The sequence below is a fragment of the Podarcis pityusensis genome, assembly GCF_964106645.2.
Source record: "Podarcis pityusensis genome assembly, chromosome: Z".
In the NCBI taxonomy this organism is placed as follows: domain Eukaryota; kingdom Metazoa; phylum Chordata; class Lepidosauria; order Squamata; family Lacertidae; genus Podarcis; species Podarcis pityusensis.
Window position 1 is genome coordinate 30,055,900 of NC_138044.1, and position 19,360 is coordinate 30,075,259.

The following is a 19,360-nucleotide window of genomic DNA, read 5'->3' on the forward strand; positions in this document are numbered from 1 at the left end:
AATATTGCTGCTCCAAACTACACTGGTACCTCTGGATGCAAACGGGATCCGTTTTGGAACCCCATTTGCATCCAGAGAAAAATGCAACCCGTGTCTGCGCGGGTCACGATTTGCCACTTCTGCACATGCGCGTGACGTCATTTTGAGCGTCTGCACATGCACGAGTGGTGAAACACAGAAGTAACGCGTTCCGTTACTTCTGGGTCGCTGCAGAGCGTAACCTGAAAACGCTCAACCTGAAGCAACTTTAACCCCGGGTATGACTGTACCTGAGTTGCTTGCCCAAGCCAGCACTGCCTAATTTTGTATCTTCTTTGGAGAACACATTACTGTATTAATACTATTAGGTATTTGTTCCAGAATGCATGAAAAGGGCATCCAAGTATATCATGTTTTAGACCTGGAGTACATAACAAACCCAAAGATTCTTTTACCACAGAATACCAAAGCTTAATGCACACAGCAGGTAGCAATTTACTGGTGCAGCTTTTACATGAGTTGACAGATTACTCTATTTGCATTTTGTTGACTTTTAAGGTGTGAACCGCCCAGAAGGTACGATTAACTGGACTATACAGTATATTGTTCCTGGCCACGTCAATCCCTGTTATTTTTGTTTGTTTGTCTTTACAATCAAGCGGTGTATAAAAAATTTAAGAAATAAAACATACAAACGTAAGAAGTTCCATAGCTGAAACCCGGGAAAAGAGCGGGGGGGGGGGGAGTAAAATAATAACCCTCCAATACTGAGCTTGAGGGGACCGTTAGTATTGACGCTGTGTTAGGCAGCGCCCTATTCCTCCCCGCCTAATCATCATCATCATCATCATCATCCCGACGCCCCTCTTTGTACAAAAAGAAACATTTGCGGCTGGTGGACAACCAAAATCTTAACGTCTCCCTTCAGCAAATACCAACAACACCGGGAGGGGGAGGGGAAAGCACGCGTCATTTTCTCCTCTCCGCCAATCCCGCGGCGCTCTCCTGTTTAGTCCCGCCCACGCTGTTTTTTGACGTCTCTGACCGTTGGCGCCGTTGGTCGCGAGCGCTCGGCTGGTCGCCTCCTTCGAGTAGGAGGAGCCAAAATGGCGGCTAAGGTGAGTGGTTCCCCTCGTGTTTATCATCCTACCTTCTGCCCCCTCCCCTCCCCTGCCTCCCCTTCCAGGAAAGGCTTCGTGAGGCGCCCTCCTTTTGAGTGGGCAGTGCTTAAAGGGCACAGATGACATACAGGGTGAGCTTTTCCCTTCGTTTAAAGGACGCCTTAACTTTCTTGAATGCGGTCGTGGAGATGCGAGGGGCGCCTGAGCATGTGCAGAGCGCCCCCGCTTCCATGCCTCATAGCACGTATGGCCCAGCTTTCCCCCGCTCTCCAGGTAGCCTCAAGGTAGTGGGCACGGTTTCTTTCTCCCTCTTCCTCTGCCTTCCCCCCACCCAATGTCATTTGAATCTCCACAAACAATCCTGTGAGATAGCTCAGGCTCTTAAGAGACAATACTCTGCCCAGTGAGGACCCTGGTCTCCTAGGGGCTGGTCTGACACCCAGCTTCTCCACGCCTGGGTGGCCAAGGACTGATGGGAGTTGTAGTCCAAAGCATCTGGACACCTCCAGGTTGGGAAAGGCTGCAACCACCATGCTGCTCAGCTGGTGGAGCTCAGTGTGGCTTGGCAATGCATTGTTATTGTTATATTATTACTATGTTTTCTTTTGGTTGTTTAACAGTCACAAAACTACATCCCACTATAGTGGAACCTCGGGTTGCGGACGTAACCCGTGACGAAGGCACGTCCGCAACCCGCAGAGTTTGTAACCTGCAGCTCCGTGTCTGCGCACGTGCATGACGCGATTTGGTATTTCTGCACATGCGCGAAGCGCAATTTGGGGCTTCTGCACAAGCGGCGAAACCCAGAAGTAACCCTTTCCAGTACTTCCGGGTTTCCTGCGGTCCGCAACCTGAAAACGCGTAACCCAAAGTGTCTGTAACCCTAGGTACCACTGTACTCCCCACTTTGGCACAGCTGAAACGAATAGGACTTTGGGTAACCAGGAATGGATCCATGAACTGTCTGACTGTGTGGAACTCGTATTCAGTTATGACACTATATATATATATATATATATATATATATATATATATTCTGGGCTCGGAATTCTCTTATTCGATCTCTCTTGCACCTGGCTCTGGCTGGTGGATTTATCGGTTCTAGCAAGCAAAGCAGATCCCATTCTGCCTGCCTTTGCTCTTAAAAAGTCCCAACTCTGAAAAAGAAAAGTCCCAACTCTGCTTCTTTCCTACTGCTGCAGCTTCAGCGAGGAAATCTTAAGTGCTCTCAGGTTCTTATAAAGCTGCTGTTGAGTTTCAGGCATAGTCCTGAAAATGAAAGAGTGTCTGAGCAGGAGCAGAGTGCTGCCTCCTGTGTCCACTCTGTTCTGTCACTTTCCTTCTACTCCCTAGTGGGAAAATGTGTAGCAATTTTTAGAACTCCTGGACATTAAAGACTAGTTGTTAAGATGAGGAAGGTATCTGAACATGTGTGGTTCCATCTCCATCTTGTTCTTCTGAATAACTGCTGAATAACAGATACAAATCTCGAAATTGAGTTAGATCTGTGATCAGACTTTTCAAATAGAGAAAAAAGCTTAAAATCCAGGTCTTTAATTATTGGGGCTCATTCTAAAAGTTAAATGTTTTCATCACATTTATAATATTGTGTGCACCTTAAAACATCTTAAGATTACACCCAAACCCAAAAGTTGTTTGTACTTCTATAAGCCTTGAGGTTTCCTCATGCCTGTTGATACCTCCCTCTTGTGTTTGGATGGTGTCATTTTTTGCTATATGGGATCCACAATCAAAGAATGAGTTTGCTATTAGCATATAGCAAGAGTGGCTAAGTTGCAGCATGCAGACTGGATCTATTCCTCCCCAAATGGATGGGTAAGTGGGTATGTTCTCCAAGATCCCCAGCGATTTGGCAATTTAAGATTAAAAATAATAATATTAATGTAATTCCCACTGTAGTGCTGTGGAGTTTCCTCTGTGGGAGTGGAAGGGCTGCCAGCTTTCCAAAAAATGTGTGCCTCTGGTTCAGCATACCTTGCAAAGGCACCTCTTGTCTCTCGAGTGCCACATAATGCACTTGTAAGGAACTGATCTTTGAGTGGCAGCTCCTCACATTCTGGAACTCCCTGCCCATTGACAGCAGGCAGGCACTTTCATTGAACACTTTTTGGTGCCTACAAAAAACTTTGTTTAGTCAAACTTGCTCTTACTCATTTTGCATTTTTATAAACCTTTTAACAATTATTTTATTGACAATTTTAATGTATATTTTATATTATTTGTAAAGGTTTTGCTTACAGTTAAGTGGTATGAAAATTTTGTTAAGCAAATAAATCAGAGCTTTCCAAACTGTGTTTCGCGACATGTTCATGTATCAGCTGCAGTGTGTAGGTGTGTCATGCGAATGCAGCTCGCTCTCCTGCCGGGGCTGGAAAAGATTAGTTTAACCTCCGGTTTGCTAGTAAAACTGAATTACTGTGTTTCAAAATGATGCATGTCTAAAAAATGTGTCACTAACATGAAAAGTTGGGAAAGCTCTGAAATAAAAATAGTGTGGGGCATGAAGGTCATAGTGTTCAGGGAACAGGAAGGTGCACTTCTTCCTGTTTCCCGAGCCCTGAAACATTATTTCAGTGGTACCACCCCAGGGGGAGAAGAGGCTCTCTTTGCAAGGTAAGTGAGGGTTTTCAATCCCAGCACACTTCTTGGGACCTCTCCTCACAGCCCAGCGATGGAAGCAAAGCTCTCCTGCTCCACTGCTAATCAGCGGAAGAGCTGTGTGGGGCAATGCTATCTGCCTGTGTGAGTGAATGAATGTGTGAGCCTCCCTTTGTGTATACAGTGGTACCTTGCGGCCTCCTGCTGCCGCCGTGCCGCCAAAGCACAATTTCTGTTTTCATCCTGAAGCAAAGTTCTTAATCTGAAGCATTATTTCTGGGTTAGCAGAGTCTGTAACCTGAAGCGTATGTAACCTGAAGCGTATGTAACCCAAGGTACCACTGTACAGTGGAAACTCGGGTTACAGACACTTCAGGTTACAGACTCTACTAACCCAGAAATAGTACCTCAGATTAAGAACTTTGCTTCAGGATGAGAACAAAAATCGCACATCGGCAGCGGGACACCCCATTAGCTAAAGTGGTGCTTCAGGTTAAGAACAGTTTCAGGTTAAGAACGGACTTCCAGAACGAATTAAGTTCTTAACCCGAGGTACCACTGTATGTGGTATGTGTATTGGCCATTTAGGCCAAGCCTATAGATGGCATGCTGCCCTCAGAGGGTTGACAAAACTTCAATGAGCTCCTCAAGCAAAAAAAAAAAAAAAAAAGGCTAGCCACCCTGTTGTTAAATGTTGCTCCAGTTTGAGCCCTCCGAAATGCAGCTAAAACAAAGTCATCCCCTGAGGCAGGATCTGGCTGAGCCTTGCCATTTTAATAGTTATTTTCTGAATAAATCTTTCTTTTCAATAAACTGATTCAAAATAATTACTGGGCAGTGAAGTGATTTACAGTATCATTTTGTTAGTCGTTGCACAGTTGACTTCAGTAGACCTTCCAAAGCAGAGCAATTAGTGTCATTCAAGAATTGAGCTAATTCCAAAAGTCACAGCACAGTTCCTAGCCCTTTAAGTAGAGTGGAATGTGTGTTATAATACATACAGCTTTGTTTAACAGTTTGAATTAAAAAAAACCCAAAACACTCCCACACAGTCTGCCCACTGAGTGCTGCTGTTTCCAAACATGTTTGTCATGTGACAAAATAGACATTTGAGCAATTTTGACACAACAGTGCACAAGAGCATAACTATTTTTTATTCTACAGCCACCTGAGGAAATGGCAGTGTGTGAAACATCTATTCCTCTCCCAGAGCTTCAGTTTCCAGAGTTTCCTGGGAAGAGGGATTGATTTTAAACTGCTCTGGGCATTGTCACCCTGTGAGGAGAATAGGGGTTTCCTAATGATTCTCAGCACCCATAGCAAACTACAGTTCCTGCAGTTCTTTGGGGGAAGCCATGGCTGTTCAAGTGGCATCATAGTGTTTTAAACGTATGATGCAGATGTGGCCTTTATCCTGCCACAACTCTTTCATACTTGTGGCTTTGGAAGATACAAGTTAAGTTGCAGAGTGGGTATCTGGGCAGAGAGTCCTTTCACATGCTTTCTGTCCTTCATCCCTTAAGTACTTACTTCATTATTCGGCTCTCCCAAGAAACATAAAATGTGAACTTATTTCCTCTAGCTATAAATTACATATTCGAGTTGCAGCCACTCTTATGCACCTTAACATCAAAAGAGCAGAGAAATCTCCTATCTTGCAGGCCAATTCTGGATACAAGGATACATTTTTATCACACTTGATATTTAAATGACTAGATAAAATTTGGCTGAGAGCATTTTATCACTTTATAAGTCAGATTCTGAACGTTTACCACATTTATCACACATGCGCCTTCTCCTGAGTTAATCATTTCATTCTGCTGTATTCTTCCTAATACTCTTTCTATGCTCCTGCTCATTAATGTTCAGTGACTTCAAAGTGTGAGAGTTAATTGCTCTTAGGGGATGGGCAATACTCCCCCCTTTTCTGCATGCTTAAAAAAAAAAAAGAAATCACACAGTTGACAGTCCTGGTATAATTTCAGAATGCCATTTTCTTTTGTGCTTTTCCATCAAGTATCTAATTTTTGCATTTTTCTTTCCCCCCTGTGCTTCATTTGTCCGCCCCTCTGTCTATTCCTGCAACACGGTCAGTTTGCTTCATTGTCTGTTTCTTTTTCTGCTGTAGCTAACTTGATACTTTACATCCCAAATGGGGAGCATTTGTCCCTCCAGATGTTGCCAGACTACAACTCTTATCATCTCATGTTTCAGTCCTTTTTAATATTTTATTTTTAAATTGTTGTAGCCCACCTGGGCCTCAACATGGAGAAATCAAATAAATAATAATGTTGATATGTGGAAAAGATCGCCAGAAATGCATTCTGTTGGGAGGAGACTTTAATCCACAAATTAGTTAAACTTGGTGTGCTTAGATTCAACTATTGGCTCCATTCCTCAATGGCTGTATTTGCATATCACTGTAAACTATGGTTAATGGTTTGACAAACAAATTTCATCATGAAGCCAGGTATTGGTTGCTGCCTTGCCAATTATGGTTTGAGTGAAACAAACCACAATTCTCAGTTCATGCATAACACTAAGTCAGAGATTTTGGCTTGTTGATCACACATGGAAAAAATGAAAGTGCATGTGATATCAACACTATTGGTAAGTCATTAGCAGTGGTTTGCGATGATGTCTGAACTGGGCTAGTGTGGGAATTAATAAATACAACACAGTAATAAAACCTTCATTAAAATCCAGTACAGCTTCCTTAAGTTGTAACGTGACTATGGGGCTTATCAAGCATTAACTCATGATAAAAAATGCAGTAAAAATGGTTTGTTATGCTAATTCACCTCCACTGGCATTTTATCCTTAAAGAGGTGAGAGCATAAGACATTTCCTAGTAGGAATGAAATTGATTATTAGAGTGGAAGAGGAGATGCAGCACTTGGAGGAAGTAGTTTCCAGAGATGCAACATAATAGGGAATGGATAGCATATTGCAGAGAGAAGGTAACTGACACAAGCTGCATACATACTATCCATTTAAAGTACATAACTTCCCTGAAAGAATCCTAGAGACTAGTTTATTAAGTGTGCTAGTAATTGCAGCTCTGAGAAGTAAACTACAGTTCCCAGGATTCTTTGTGTTAAGCCATGTGTGTTAAATGTATGGTGTGTGCGCATATTAATATGTAGAATTCACTGCCACAATAAAATGTGGTGGCTGTTGGCTTAGAAGGCTTTCCAATGAGAATTTCATAGGCTATCATTTCCATTCAGTATGTATTGAGTAGCAGTAAGTACTATTAGAGGGACATGGGTGGTGCTGTGGGTTAAACCACAGAGCCTAGGACTTGCCGATCAGAAGGTCAGCAGCTCGAATCCCTGTAAGCGGGTGAGCTCCCGTTGCTCGGTCCCTCCTCCTGCCAACCTAGCAATTTGAAAGCACGTCAAAGTGCAAGTAGATAAATAGGTACCGATCTGGCGGGAAGGTAAACGGCGTTTCTGTGCGTTGCTCTGGTTCGCCAGAAGTGGCTTAGTCATGCTGGCCACATGACCCGGAAGCTGTACGCCGGCTCCCTCAGCCAGTAAAGCGAGATGAGCGCTGCAACCCCAGAGTTGGCCACGACTGGACCTAATGGTCAGGGGTCCCTTTAAGTACTATTGCAGAGCAACACTGGATGAAAGTTCCTGTTTTCTTGCCCAGCTGCTTAACTCTCTGGAAGCAGTTGGTAGAGCATAAGACTCTTAATCGCAGGGTCATGGGTTCAGGCCCCACACTGGGCAAAATATTCCTGCATTGCAGGGGGTTGGACTAAATCAGGGGTCAGCAAACTTATTCAGCAGTCCACTGTTCCTCAGACCTTGTGGGGGGGACAGACTATATTTGAAGGGGGAAAATGAACGAATTCCTATGCCCCACAAATAACCCAGAGATGCATTTTAAATAAAAGCACACATTATACTCATGTAAAAACACCAGGCAGGCCCCACAAATAACCCAGAGATGCATTTTAAATAAAAGGACACATTCTACTCATTCCCGGACCGTCCACAGGCCAGATTTAGAAGGTGATTGGGCCAGATCCGGCCCCCGTGCCTTAGTTTGCCTATCCATGGACTAGGCTAGATGATCCTTGTGGTCCCTTCCAACTCTACATTTCTGTGATCAGGCTTCATAGATTGTTGGTCTAATTGAGCAATGCTCTTCCACTCTTTTCCATGTTTTTTTGTCTTCTTGAGGTCTCAAAACTTTGACCTTTTTAATGAATATATATCTTATAACGTTCTTGCTAGATTCTGTAAACGCCATTTGAGCATTAGAGAGCAGACTTCTGTGTAGCGTCCTCATTCATGCCTATACCTTTAAGGCAGTTTTGCTCCCACTAAATGTTGTTAAAATATGAACATAGGAAGCTGTCTGATATTGAGTGAGGCCTTGGGGGTCCATCTAGTTCAGCATTGTCTACACTGATTGCAGTGGTTCTCTAGGCCTTCTTTCTCAGCCCTGCCTTTAAGACATCAGGGATTGAACCTGTGACCATCTGCATACAAGACAGATGCTCTCCCACTGAGCTGTGTCCCTTCCTTCATCTTGGGAGATATTTTAGGTATTTTTTAATTCTAAGGATTTCTACAGTGATCCTGCATTTTACCAGCACTTTATTGCAGCAGACCATGCATAATGCATCTTCAGTGTACACATTGTGCTTCACAGTGACAAATATTTTTTAAAATGTGAGTCCCTGCACCAAGAAGCTTAGGACCACATCACAAGTAATATTCCTGAAAAGTGTATTTTAAGGAAACAGTTCAATAAATTATAGTAAGCAACTTCCTTGGTACCCAAAAATGATTAGTTTGAACAACCTGAACATTTGCAATTTGGAAACCTTTTCTACATCTACCGCCCCTCCCCCCTTGCAGTGAGAATGTTTATGTTTCTTAAAATGCTTTTGTATACATTTTTTTCAATTCTGTATTTTCCTATATCAGGTGTATGAAAAACAATAATTTATTGTGCTTATACTCTTTAGCAGACTTAGCTGGTTAATGGATATTGTTGTTGAACTTGGTCTGAATATTGATGAACATGTGCATTTATTCATTCATTCATTTATTTGCTATTCAGCGATTAAGCTTCTTTCTTGCTTTCTTTTGGCCTCTACCCCCCCCCCCGCCCCCAGATAGCAAAATGGGTGGCTTTTCCTACAGCCTTGGCAGGTGCATCTATTGTACATGCTGCATCTGAAGAGGAACCAGAATCTCGTCGCATGAAGGCACATCAGGTAGGATTTGTATGACCTCTTTAAAAATTGAATGAGCAGAAGCACCTAGGTGCAGTGAAGGCTTTCTTCTGAATTTTGTTTCACAGGAAACAGAACTATATAATAGAATGCAACAAGTGATATAGTAAAATAATAATAATAATAATGTTGTGATGATGATGATGATTCTCGATGCTGCATCACTTACCATTGCAGATGATCCAAAAATGGAGGACTGAAAAGATAAGCTAATGCAAATATGTGATATAATACATAATATAATTTAAAGCTGAAGAGAAGCATTCCTTCTATAGTTTCAATGTTTATGTGTTGAGAACTGTTTCTTATGTAGCCAAGGTAGTACTGCTCACACAAGAAGGGGATACCCTCAAGTTTTGGAGAGCCCAAAGGTTTGCATTTTAAAACAACCTGGGAGAGGGAGAGCCCAATAAGGACTGAGTGTGTGCTCGGTGTCTACAGAATGCTAAGTGATAGGGAGGGTATGGAACACCAGGGGCAGAAGCTATGCAGTGCAGCAGCTGGAATATTGAACAGCAGCACTCCACAGCGCAACATTTTGTTGCAAGTCCCACTTGGAAGACTGAATCACATTTGTACTTAAATTTACTGTGGCTTTTGTATTAATGCATAGGGGGTTTTTTTGGGGGGGGGGAGAGGTTTGGTTTGCTTTCATATTTGCTTTATTTATGCTTGATTGTTATCAATCTAGGTATGATGAACTTAAGAAGAGGGCAGTATACTGCAGCAACAAGCTCCACTACCATCTCTTGATCTCAACACATTCATCATATCTTGTGTACAGAGCCTACATATATACACTCTAACGTCTCCTGCACTCTGTAGGTTAGGTACACATAGCGCATAGAGACCAGCATGAGGGCCTGCTACTGTGCTTCAGCTCCCTACTCTACATATTCTTTGTGTAGGGCTAAAGAAGATTATGTTCTTGATTTCCACCCCACTTGGAGGCTTAAAACTTAGGACAACTGCTGCTGACATATGGTCCAAAGCACAGCAGCACATTGGACAAGGTGTTCTGTGCGACTCGGAAGTGTTCATACAAGAGTGAGCCTTCCCATCTGCACCATGAAGCTGGTGGTAATCTGCACCACCATTTGCACTGCTCAAGGGTGATGGAGATAGCAGTAGGCCAAGGGTATCCAATATGGTGCCTTCCAGGTATTGTTGGATTAAAACTTGCTTCACAGCCACTGGCCATGCTGGCTGGGGCTGATGGGAGTTGGCATCTGACAATATCGGGGGGGGGGGGGGACCACACTGGCTACACCCGCAGTAGACCAGTGGTTCTCAAACTGTGTTCTGAGGGATCTTTAGGTTCGTCAATGAGAAAGTTGGTAATGGCTGGCAAGCTTCACTGAAAAACTGCTTGTCTGCCACTACCAATTTCTCCTGCAGATGCAGTGGGGTTTTGGATGCATTTGAAAGACAACTCTTGGTTCATTCAAGTTAAGTGCTAGCTCAGCTGATCATAGTACCCCAGAACACAACCCTGAACCCTGTGCTGCGTACAGGTATTATGTGGTAGAGATGGTTATAGCCCAGTGACAGAGTATCTGCTTTCTGTGCAAAAGGTCCCAGGTTCAGTCCCCATCATTTCCAAGTAGGGCTGGGAGAGACCCTATCTGAAACTCTGAAGTGCCATTTCCAGTCAATGTAGACAATACCAAGCTAGATGGACCACTTTCTATGTTCCTAGATGTGCTGGGGACCTCAACAGCCATGTTGAAATGGAAGGAATTCTCTGAAAGTAGAATCCACTGCATTAGATGACTTAAGCTCAGATCCCTGTGTGTGTGTCATTTCCCTGATCATCCATATCCATGGCAAAATGTCGGGGTCAACTTACTGGCACTTAATGACCATACATGCCTACTTACACACAGAAGTCTTTGGATCTACCCTTTTATCCAGTAGATGTTAGTATCCAAAGTAGTTGTGGATGTAGAGCAACCCTTCTATTCATGCAAGTCTTGTACTACACAGGCAAATTTTGCTGGATTGAGGCCATGGATAAAATAATCCCATTCCAAGTATGTGGATTGCCCCTCCCTTTTCATGGTTTTCCCAAGACAAGCTTTGTTATAACTCCTATCCCCCCACTTCCTTCCAGCTTCCTATTTATAATGCACCACCTCTTAATTCAAGATACATTGATGAAAAGCCTGGCCGCTTGCAAAGTAGGATTTCATCAGTAAGAAACACAACAAGTTACTATGTCAATGGGTGCAAGGTAAGAATATTACTTAATTTAATAGATCAAGAATTCTCATACATGTCTTGCCATAAGTGAGCAATTGGATAAATTGGAGTCAGCATGGAATAAGATTTCTATGAATTAGTTCAGTTCAGGATTTCCAGTGCATTTTGAGTTCAGAGTTCTTAGTCAAACCCTTAAGAAGAGAAGTAACATATTCAAACACTCTTAAAAAACCTTCTGCCTAGGAAGTTGCCCTTTTGGTAGAAGAAAGGTTAGGAGTAAGAATGATGTTCCTGCTTTAGGTTTGCTTTGTGTTATCTGGACCAACCTTTTTATGCCCACCAGTCAGTAATTTCTCTTTATTTTTGTTGTGTTTCAAAGCTTGGAGCGTAGTGACCTCTTGTGGTGTAAATTCAAAATAAATTTTCAGTGCCAAGTTTTGTTCACAAAACACCAGTGCAAAATAAACTGAAATGTATCATTGTGAAACACACAATATCTTTCCCACTGTGATGTCCCAAACTCTATTCCTTATTCGTTCCTGCAATATGTTATTTCAGCTGAAATAAATAACAGATGGTAGGGGAGGGAAAACTGAAGGGAAGATGAAGGTAGAGCGTTGGGGAGGAGTTTTCCAAAACATTTTGCCTCTTGTTGAAATCAATGAGAGGGCAGTAAATGTAATTTCTCCTTCTTGATACATTCCCAACATGCCATCAGAATGCTTCCTCTTTGGCCTCTCTGAGGTTGGAGAGGAATCAGCTGCAGACCTTTCTGCAACCACAGGCAAAAGGCTTCCAACTACGGATCTTCCTTCCTGAGAGCAGACCTCTCTCTGTTTTCAGCCTGATGAAACTTTGGCCCCTAAGATGTCCTCCCAGAGACTATAGGAGTGCAGAGTTAGGATCTACTACATATTTTAGAAAGTTGCACTATGCATTTGGATACCTCTTAAGATATCTTACCTAAGTTTTGTGTGCTAGTGCCTAAGATCAAGGAGCAGTTTTTCGTTTATGTTTGGATACAGTTGAATGCCATTTTAAATCAAGATTGTGGACTGAACCTTTTAAAAAAGATTTTATGGTTTCTTGGAATTCCTGAGCACCAGGTAGAAGGCAGCTTGTCCTAAATAAAGAAATATAATACACAAGATGTCCACCTAAAAATTGGTGCTGATGCATAAGAATGTTTACATCTTCTGGTGGTGCTAGAAAATATGATGTATCAAAAAGTTTAAATCAGAAAACCTCAAACACCTTATAAATGTAGCTTGTGCTATGCCAGTGGATTAATGCAATGAAATAACAATTTCCTGTTATGTTTGTCTATCAGTAGTTATGATGGAAGGCAAGGGGGATGTGTGTTTGTATTTTATTTTGTTTGTATTTATATCCCATCTGTTTGTCTGATAACAGGCAACTGAGACAGCTGACAACATGGGGAAATTAATACACAATAAAATAATAGGATGTTAATCTTAACAGCAGATGGTTCAGAAAGGCTAAGTTTATTTATTATTTGTGGCCTGGATCCAAAGCACCATGTGACTAGTTTTGCATGCCCAAGTGTGTTTGGATATATGATTCACAAAAAGCAACCCCCCCCCAAAAGGTATGGCAGACTTCTTCCAAAACAGAAGTTTCATAAGCACCTGGTGTGGGGGGGCTGCTCTTCAAAGGGGACATGTTCAAAATTCCACACACATATAAGGCCTTGGGCATACCTAATTAAAGTATCTTCTTGGATCCCAGCCATTATTCAGTTTGGAGTATATGTGGGAGGGGGAGTGATTTTTACACAGCCTTGCTCCCTCTGACATTGAATGAGTTGCTGTTGGTAATGCAATGTGTACCACAGTGTAAATTAATAAAGCTGTCTTTTGGTTTTCTCTAGCTGAATAACTTTCCTATGTAAAGAGATCAAAAGTTTCATATTGAATATATTGTACACTGCACATGCTATAGCAGAGTCACCATGTGGCACCCACAAAGGCCTTCCCCGGAACCCATGAGGTTCCCTGCTCCTCTGCTTGCTGAAATTAGGCTTGAAGTATTATTTTGTAGCCAATAGAAAAGGTTGTGGGGGTATTTGGTTGTGGGGTGTGTGTCACTGATAGTTTATCAGACTTACAAATGTGGCCACGGATCCAAAAAAGTTTGCAACCCTTGCTACAGTAATATTTTGCTATTGCTACAGTAATATTTTGCAGCATTGGGTACAGGGCATTAATAAAATATGGCACTATTTGCCTCCTACTTGCATCATATATACTGGTTCCAAATCCACAGAAGCAGCAGCACAGTAGGAGTCTCCTCCTGCCCCACCACCAAAGAAGTGATAGCTGTGACAAATTTGTCATTACCAGCTATTAGATTGTTGGGGAAAGTCATGGGCTCAATCCAACACTTGCTTTTCTCTCTTTTTTTAAAAATAATATTTATTACTTTTCCAACAATTTAAACACTACAAAAAAAAATAAACAATACAATACAAAAACAATACATAACACTAACACATTAAACTAACAAAACAAAACAAAAACAGTTTAAAACACATCAAACAGTTTCAATATCTTATCTTTCATTCACTTATTTCAATGACCTCCTCACACCTCCCTTTTTGTATTCCACTTCTGTTAATTGTTTCAGCAATTCCTTTCCATCTTCCTCTGCTTTCTATCCTTTAATTATCTTAACACATTCCAACCTTATTTTTCCCTTTAATACTCTATTAATCTATTTATACTTAATTCCTTATAACATTTCTACTAAAGCCATATAACATCATTCCAACATTTTCCTAACATTCATTAATTTTACAGTATTTCTGTAAATAGTCTTTAAACTTTTTCCAGTCTTCTTCCACCGACTCTTCTCCCTGGTCTCGGATTCTGCCAGTCATTTCCACCAATTCCATATAGTCCATCAACTTCATCTGCCATTCTTCCTGGGTGGGTAAATCTTGTGTCTTCCAATACTTCGCGATGAGTATTCTTGCTGCTGTTGTTGCATACATAAAAAAAATTCTATCCTTCTTTGACACCAATTGGCCAACCATGCCCAGGAGAAAGGCCTCTGGTTTCTTCAGAAAGGTATATTTAAATACTTTTTTCATTTCGTTATAGATCATCTCCCAGAATGTCTTAATCTTTGGGCATGTCCACCAAAGGTGAAAGAATGTACCTTCAGTCTCATTACATTTCCAACATTTATTGTCGGGCAAATGATAAATTTTTGCAAGCTTGACTGGTGTCATGTACCACCTATAAATCATTTTCATTAAATTTTCTCTTAGGACATTACATGCCGTAAATTTCATACCTGTGGGCCAACACTTGCTTTTCTCTTGCCCTGCCTAAGACGTGATGTTGTTATTGCTGATGTTGCTGGACTACAGCTCCCATCATCCTTGAGCATTGAGCATTCTAGATGAAGTTGGACACAGGTCTCCACCCCATTGTTAAGTGATTCAGGAACATTGCACTTAAATCTGCCTCTTTTCCACCTCCTCCATGTTCCACTTGCTGATCAGTTATACTAAATTCAAAGAGCTGAATTACAAAGTGGGGAAATTTCCAGTGTTTTGTCTCCAACTGTTTGTCAATGTGATTATTTGATAAATATTAGGAGTTTTTAATACAGTTGCATAAATATCAGATGGGGAAAATTATATTTTACTTTGTTTGTGCAGGATGCTTATCTCTTTGTCAAAAATGGGATAATATCATCTGTACAGTTTGGAAAAGGTGAGTGAGTATGTGCAAAGCTTAAATCTTTAATTTCTTTGTTCTTGGCCATGCAAATTACAAACCTTCTTAAAATGAGGCGACATTCCAGATTTTCGTATAACTATTTTATATTTTCTTATAAATATTTTGCCCCACTGTAAATACAGCACAGTTAACAAAGTCTGAATTTGTATGAAGTAATCATTTCTACATCCAATTACAAATAAATTATTATTTTTATTAATTCTTAGAAAATAATATTCAGGCTTAGCAAATCTTGCTCTTTTTTTTTTAAGATGCCTATGTTTACCTGAAGAATCCACCTCCAGAATTCCTTCCCAAAGTTGGTGTGATTACAGTTTCAGGACTGACTGGGCTAGTCCTTGCAAGAAAAGGTAAGGGATTACATGCTTATAAGTTACTGTTATTAGTATTAATTTATTAATCACCTTCTGTGCAAACATGTCAAAACAATTCACATTAAAAACAGAAAAAAAACAGTTTATAACTCATACACATAATCTCCCCCATTGCATTTAAAACAAAACTAAGAGAGTACAAAATACACACTTATGGCAAAGACCCATTTATTCAACTGGGAAAACATCCTAAAACAAAAAATAGTCTCCAGTTGTTTGCAGAAAGTGCAGATAGTGGGGCACCTGTTGTATCTCAACAAGAATGCTATCAACAGAACAGGAGCCAGCCCAGGCAAGCTGTTTAATGAATGGGGAGAGGCACAAAATGTCTATCCCCCTCCATTAAATGTGTTTGTAGCAAGGTTTAACAGAGGGGTAGGGAGGCCCTTCACCTATGTCTTACACTGGGTTAGCAAGCTGCCCTGTGGCCTCCCCACCCCTGGTTAAACATTTTTGCAGTCAGGTTCAATAGAGGAAGGAGAGTGCTTTACAAAACAGTTTAGCAACTGGTGAGCAAGGAGAGGGAGCAGGTGGGTAAGATACATAGTCATATGTTGGGGGAAGCCAGTTGATGAGGTGGGGTTGGTGAATGGAGGTGTGTGTGTGTGTGTGTGTGTGTGTGTGTGTGTGTGTTGCTTCCATGCCACATTGGAATGTGGATCCTAATGCAGATGGTTACAAAGCTTGCTGTCCTGTGCACCTTGCACCTACCCCACTGTAAGTTTAATACATCCAAGTAGAATCATGAGGATGCATGCAATGGAACACATAGTACAGCCTTATGCCTAGTAGTCTGTAACTGTATCCAGATTCAGATGCTTTTGCAGCCTCATTCCCATTAAGAACAGAAGAGATGGGCAGTGTTGATACAGGCTGAAGATAGTTCACTTGACTGAATGCTTGTCTATATAAAAATATTGCTTATACATTGGAAGCCAGTGTGGAGCCTAGCCTTCTCAATATGATTGTTTTTGCTTAATGTTGCTTAAATCAAAGATGGGCAACCCATGGCCCTCTAGATGTTGCTGGGCTACACAACCTGTCATCTTTGGGATAGGACCTTGTCATCATTGGCCATGCTGGCTGGAACTGATGAGAGCTGTAATCCAATAGCATCTGCAGGGCTGCAGGTTCCTGGTCACTGCCTTATATGGTTGATTGATTGATTTTGCAGGATCTAGATTTAAGAAGATTTGCTATCCCTTTGGACTCTGCACATTGGGCATATCTGTTTGCTATCCAGCTCAGTCAGTAATTATTGCAAAGGTGAGTTCTACTAAATGGTGTATGAATGCTTTCCTTTTTATTGTTTAAAAATCTTGCCACTTGTTCATCACACTTTAGCATTTTAAACTGGAAAATTCTTTAAAGTTTAAAAGCACTAATAGATTGCTATCTATAATTGCGTTTGTTCTTTCTTTCACTGTTGGCTGCATCACAGTTCATTGGAGAAGTCTTGTTAGCCTTGCCTATGCTACAATATTTTTAAAACTGGTTGTTCGGTGCAATAACATTTCTAATATTAAACTAGGTAATAGGTGGAAAGGCCTATGCTGCAAGCCATAAAACCTATGAAGCAATAGGATCGCTATGGACCAAAAAGTCCACTACGGAAGTTCTACTCACCCAGGATAAAGATACTCAGGTAGGTTCTTTTCCAAAATCTACCCTTTAGCAGCATGGGCTAGTTATCTTTCTTTGATATACATTGTGTTTGAAACACATGCATAAAAACAATAGTGTTGCAGATATCCAGCATCATTATTTTTCAGCCTTTGAACTTCCAAACGTCCAACAGATTTTTATATACTATATATAGTAGACTGGTTTGGAGACTGACAGATACTCTGCACATGTTAAGAGACATATTTTTGCTATTATTTGTGTGTATTTTTAAATAATTTTTATTAAATTAAAAGTAGTTATACAAAATTCTGCAAAATATACAGTGTTATCAAACAGTATCTGGTGGCAATTATACATTGACCACATAAAATTATGGATCACTGTCAAACAAAAATAAGACATGAAGTAAAACCAAAATAAATAAACCATGGGCATATGAATGGATGGAAGGTAGTGACTAGAAATATTTATAGCATAGACATAATGGTTAAACAAGACAGGGTTATGAAACATGGACCCTATTACACCAATGGAAAGTATTTTAATGGGCACAATGACTATCAGCCATATTCATTTGTAAGTCAAGGAGGATCCTCAGCCAATTTGCTATTATTTTCTTATTTATGCACTGCTATCCATGTGCATGACATTTTACATAGCAATATTAAGCAAAAGACAAGCCACCAATCTGTGGGGGAAAGACTGTAGCAGAGTCTCTGCGTTGAGAAGGTCCAGAATTGAATCCCTGGCATCTCCAGGGCTGGAAAAGACTCCTATCTGAAACCTTGTAGAGCAGTACTTGCCAGCCTGGTGTCTTCCAGATGCTCTGCACCAGAGCTGGGGCTGGGGAAGTGGGCAGCAGAGGGCACCAGATTGCTGAAAGCTAGTGTAGGCAATACTGGGTGATGGATCATTGATTTGACTCTAGTATAAGGCAACTTCCTATGTTACAAGGAGTGTTCTGCCTAAATTTAGATTTGGCAATATCAGGCTAATTTTACAATTTAGTCATTATTTCAACAGCAGCAAGTACTTGGAGCAGTTCCAGGAACAGACCATATTGTCTCAGAAGCTCGGAAGATAGCCCTTGAATCAGAAGAAAAGGTGAAATCATCACAAATGCAATTTCATGCAGAGAAGACACTTCTGCAGACAGATTCTGTTCCTTTGATAGCTGAAGCGAAACCACCAAGTGTGAGATCAGGTATGAATAACCAAGAACTGTCCTGAAGATCTTAAGTGACAAGACAGTGCCAAACACATACACACACTAACACCTTTTTTATACTTAACAGATGTGTTGAAGGCAACAAAGTTTAAACCAGACCCCAGCCTCATGGACCATGGCCAGTCCAGCCCAGAAGATGTGGATATGTACAGTACCAGAAGCTAACAGAGCACAAACTCCCAAAAATTTTGGATTACAATAATGATGGGACATTAAAATGGGGAAAGTTGTGATCTATATGGTGGTATTTGATCAGGTAATTCTTCAACCTGATCTTTAACTGCACAGCCAGTTCACTCACCCTTCCTTTCCACTTATCATTTTTCCCCCTATTACTTATTGCTACAAGTGTTCTTTTAATTTTTGGAAATCACTTGGAGAAACAGATTTCTGTGCCACTCCTGCACAGATAATGAAGTGATAATGAAAAGAGAAATATTTAAACTTCTTTTCCTTGGGCTTATCTTTAGTCCAGGAGATGTGGCTACTCAACACTGTAGCACTTTGCTAATATGCTGGCCTTTAAAAACTTGCTGTCATTCAGAGGAAAAGGGGGAAACATATTGATAATTATAGTTTATGGATATATAGGTATATATATAATTAAAAATGCATTTCCCAAACTGCTTGCTGTGGAGGTGTTTTGGTAGCTTCATACAGGACATGAATTTTCATCTGCTTTCTACAGTCCTTGTGTAGTAGCGAAGCGGGAATTTGCATATAAACCCAGCAGATGATACCGAGGCTATGTTCGCAGTTGTGAATGCAGGTATCTTCCTATTTCTCCACTTCCAGCCTCTGGGGCTGATTAGTCCTGTCAGGTTTTTTATTTGACCTCAATTCCACTTTGGCCAAGTCATACCCATCTACTCTATTCCTGATACAAAATCGGATGAAGTTGCGCCTGAGCCAAAAAGATCTACCAAAGGGAGCCAGCCAAAAAAGGCATACAGGGTTAAACAACAGGGTGCTTCTGAGCACATTCTGAGCCAACACATTTGTTTTTCATACTAAAACTGAAGTGAGCGCACAATCCTTTCACATACAATACCACTCCTGGTTAGCTTTCTGCAATGCAACAGCCTAACTTGGGGTGTCATTTTGTCATTGCTATAGTTAAAATAGTTGCTGAAACTCTAGCTGATCTACTGAAAAGTCACTCTGGGGTCTACTAGTAGATACTG

The 19,360-nt window shown here is 41.1% G+C and overlaps 1 protein-coding gene across 3 annotated transcripts; it reads left to right on the plus strand.

Moving 5' to 3' along the window:
- The first annotated feature begins 986 nt into the window (after positions 1-986).
- On the plus strand, positions 987-18,799 carry APOOL (apolipoprotein O like). 3 transcript variants are annotated; one of them, XM_080990145.1, is made up of 9 exons: positions 987-1,097; positions 8,857-8,958; positions 11,090-11,209; positions 14,867-14,921; positions 15,200-15,298; positions 16,497-16,588; positions 16,854-16,967; positions 17,975-18,152; positions 18,244-18,799. In XM_080990145.1, exons 1-9 carry the CDS (start codon positions 1,086-1,088, stop codon positions 18,339-18,341), a joined length of 870 nt encoding a protein of 289 aa, XP_080846271.1. In that variant the 5' UTR covers positions 987-1,085; the 3' UTR covers positions 18,342-18,799. The 3 variants fall into 3 exon arrangements, with proteins under 3 accessions (XP_080846271.1, XP_080846269.1, XP_080846270.1); XM_080990143.1 differs by having other exon boundaries at positions 988-1,097; positions 17,972-18,152; XM_080990144.1 differs by lacking the exon at positions 987-1,097 and adding an exon at positions 1,118-1,231 and having other exon boundaries at positions 17,972-18,152.
- The last annotated feature ends 561 nt before the right edge of the window (positions 18,800-19,360 follow it).

Excerpts from the sequence above, each read along its gene's own strand:
- APOOL (XM_080990143.1), top strand. Across the intron at positions 14,922-15,199 it reads ATCTGTACAGTTTGGAAAAG|ATGCCTATGTTTACCTGAAG; the intron begins GTGAGTGAGTAT and ends TTTTTTTTTAAG. Across the intron at positions 16,968-17,971 it reads CCCAGGATAAAGATACTCAG|CAGCAAGTACTTGGAGCAGT; the intron begins GTAGGTTCTTTT and ends TTATTTCAACAG.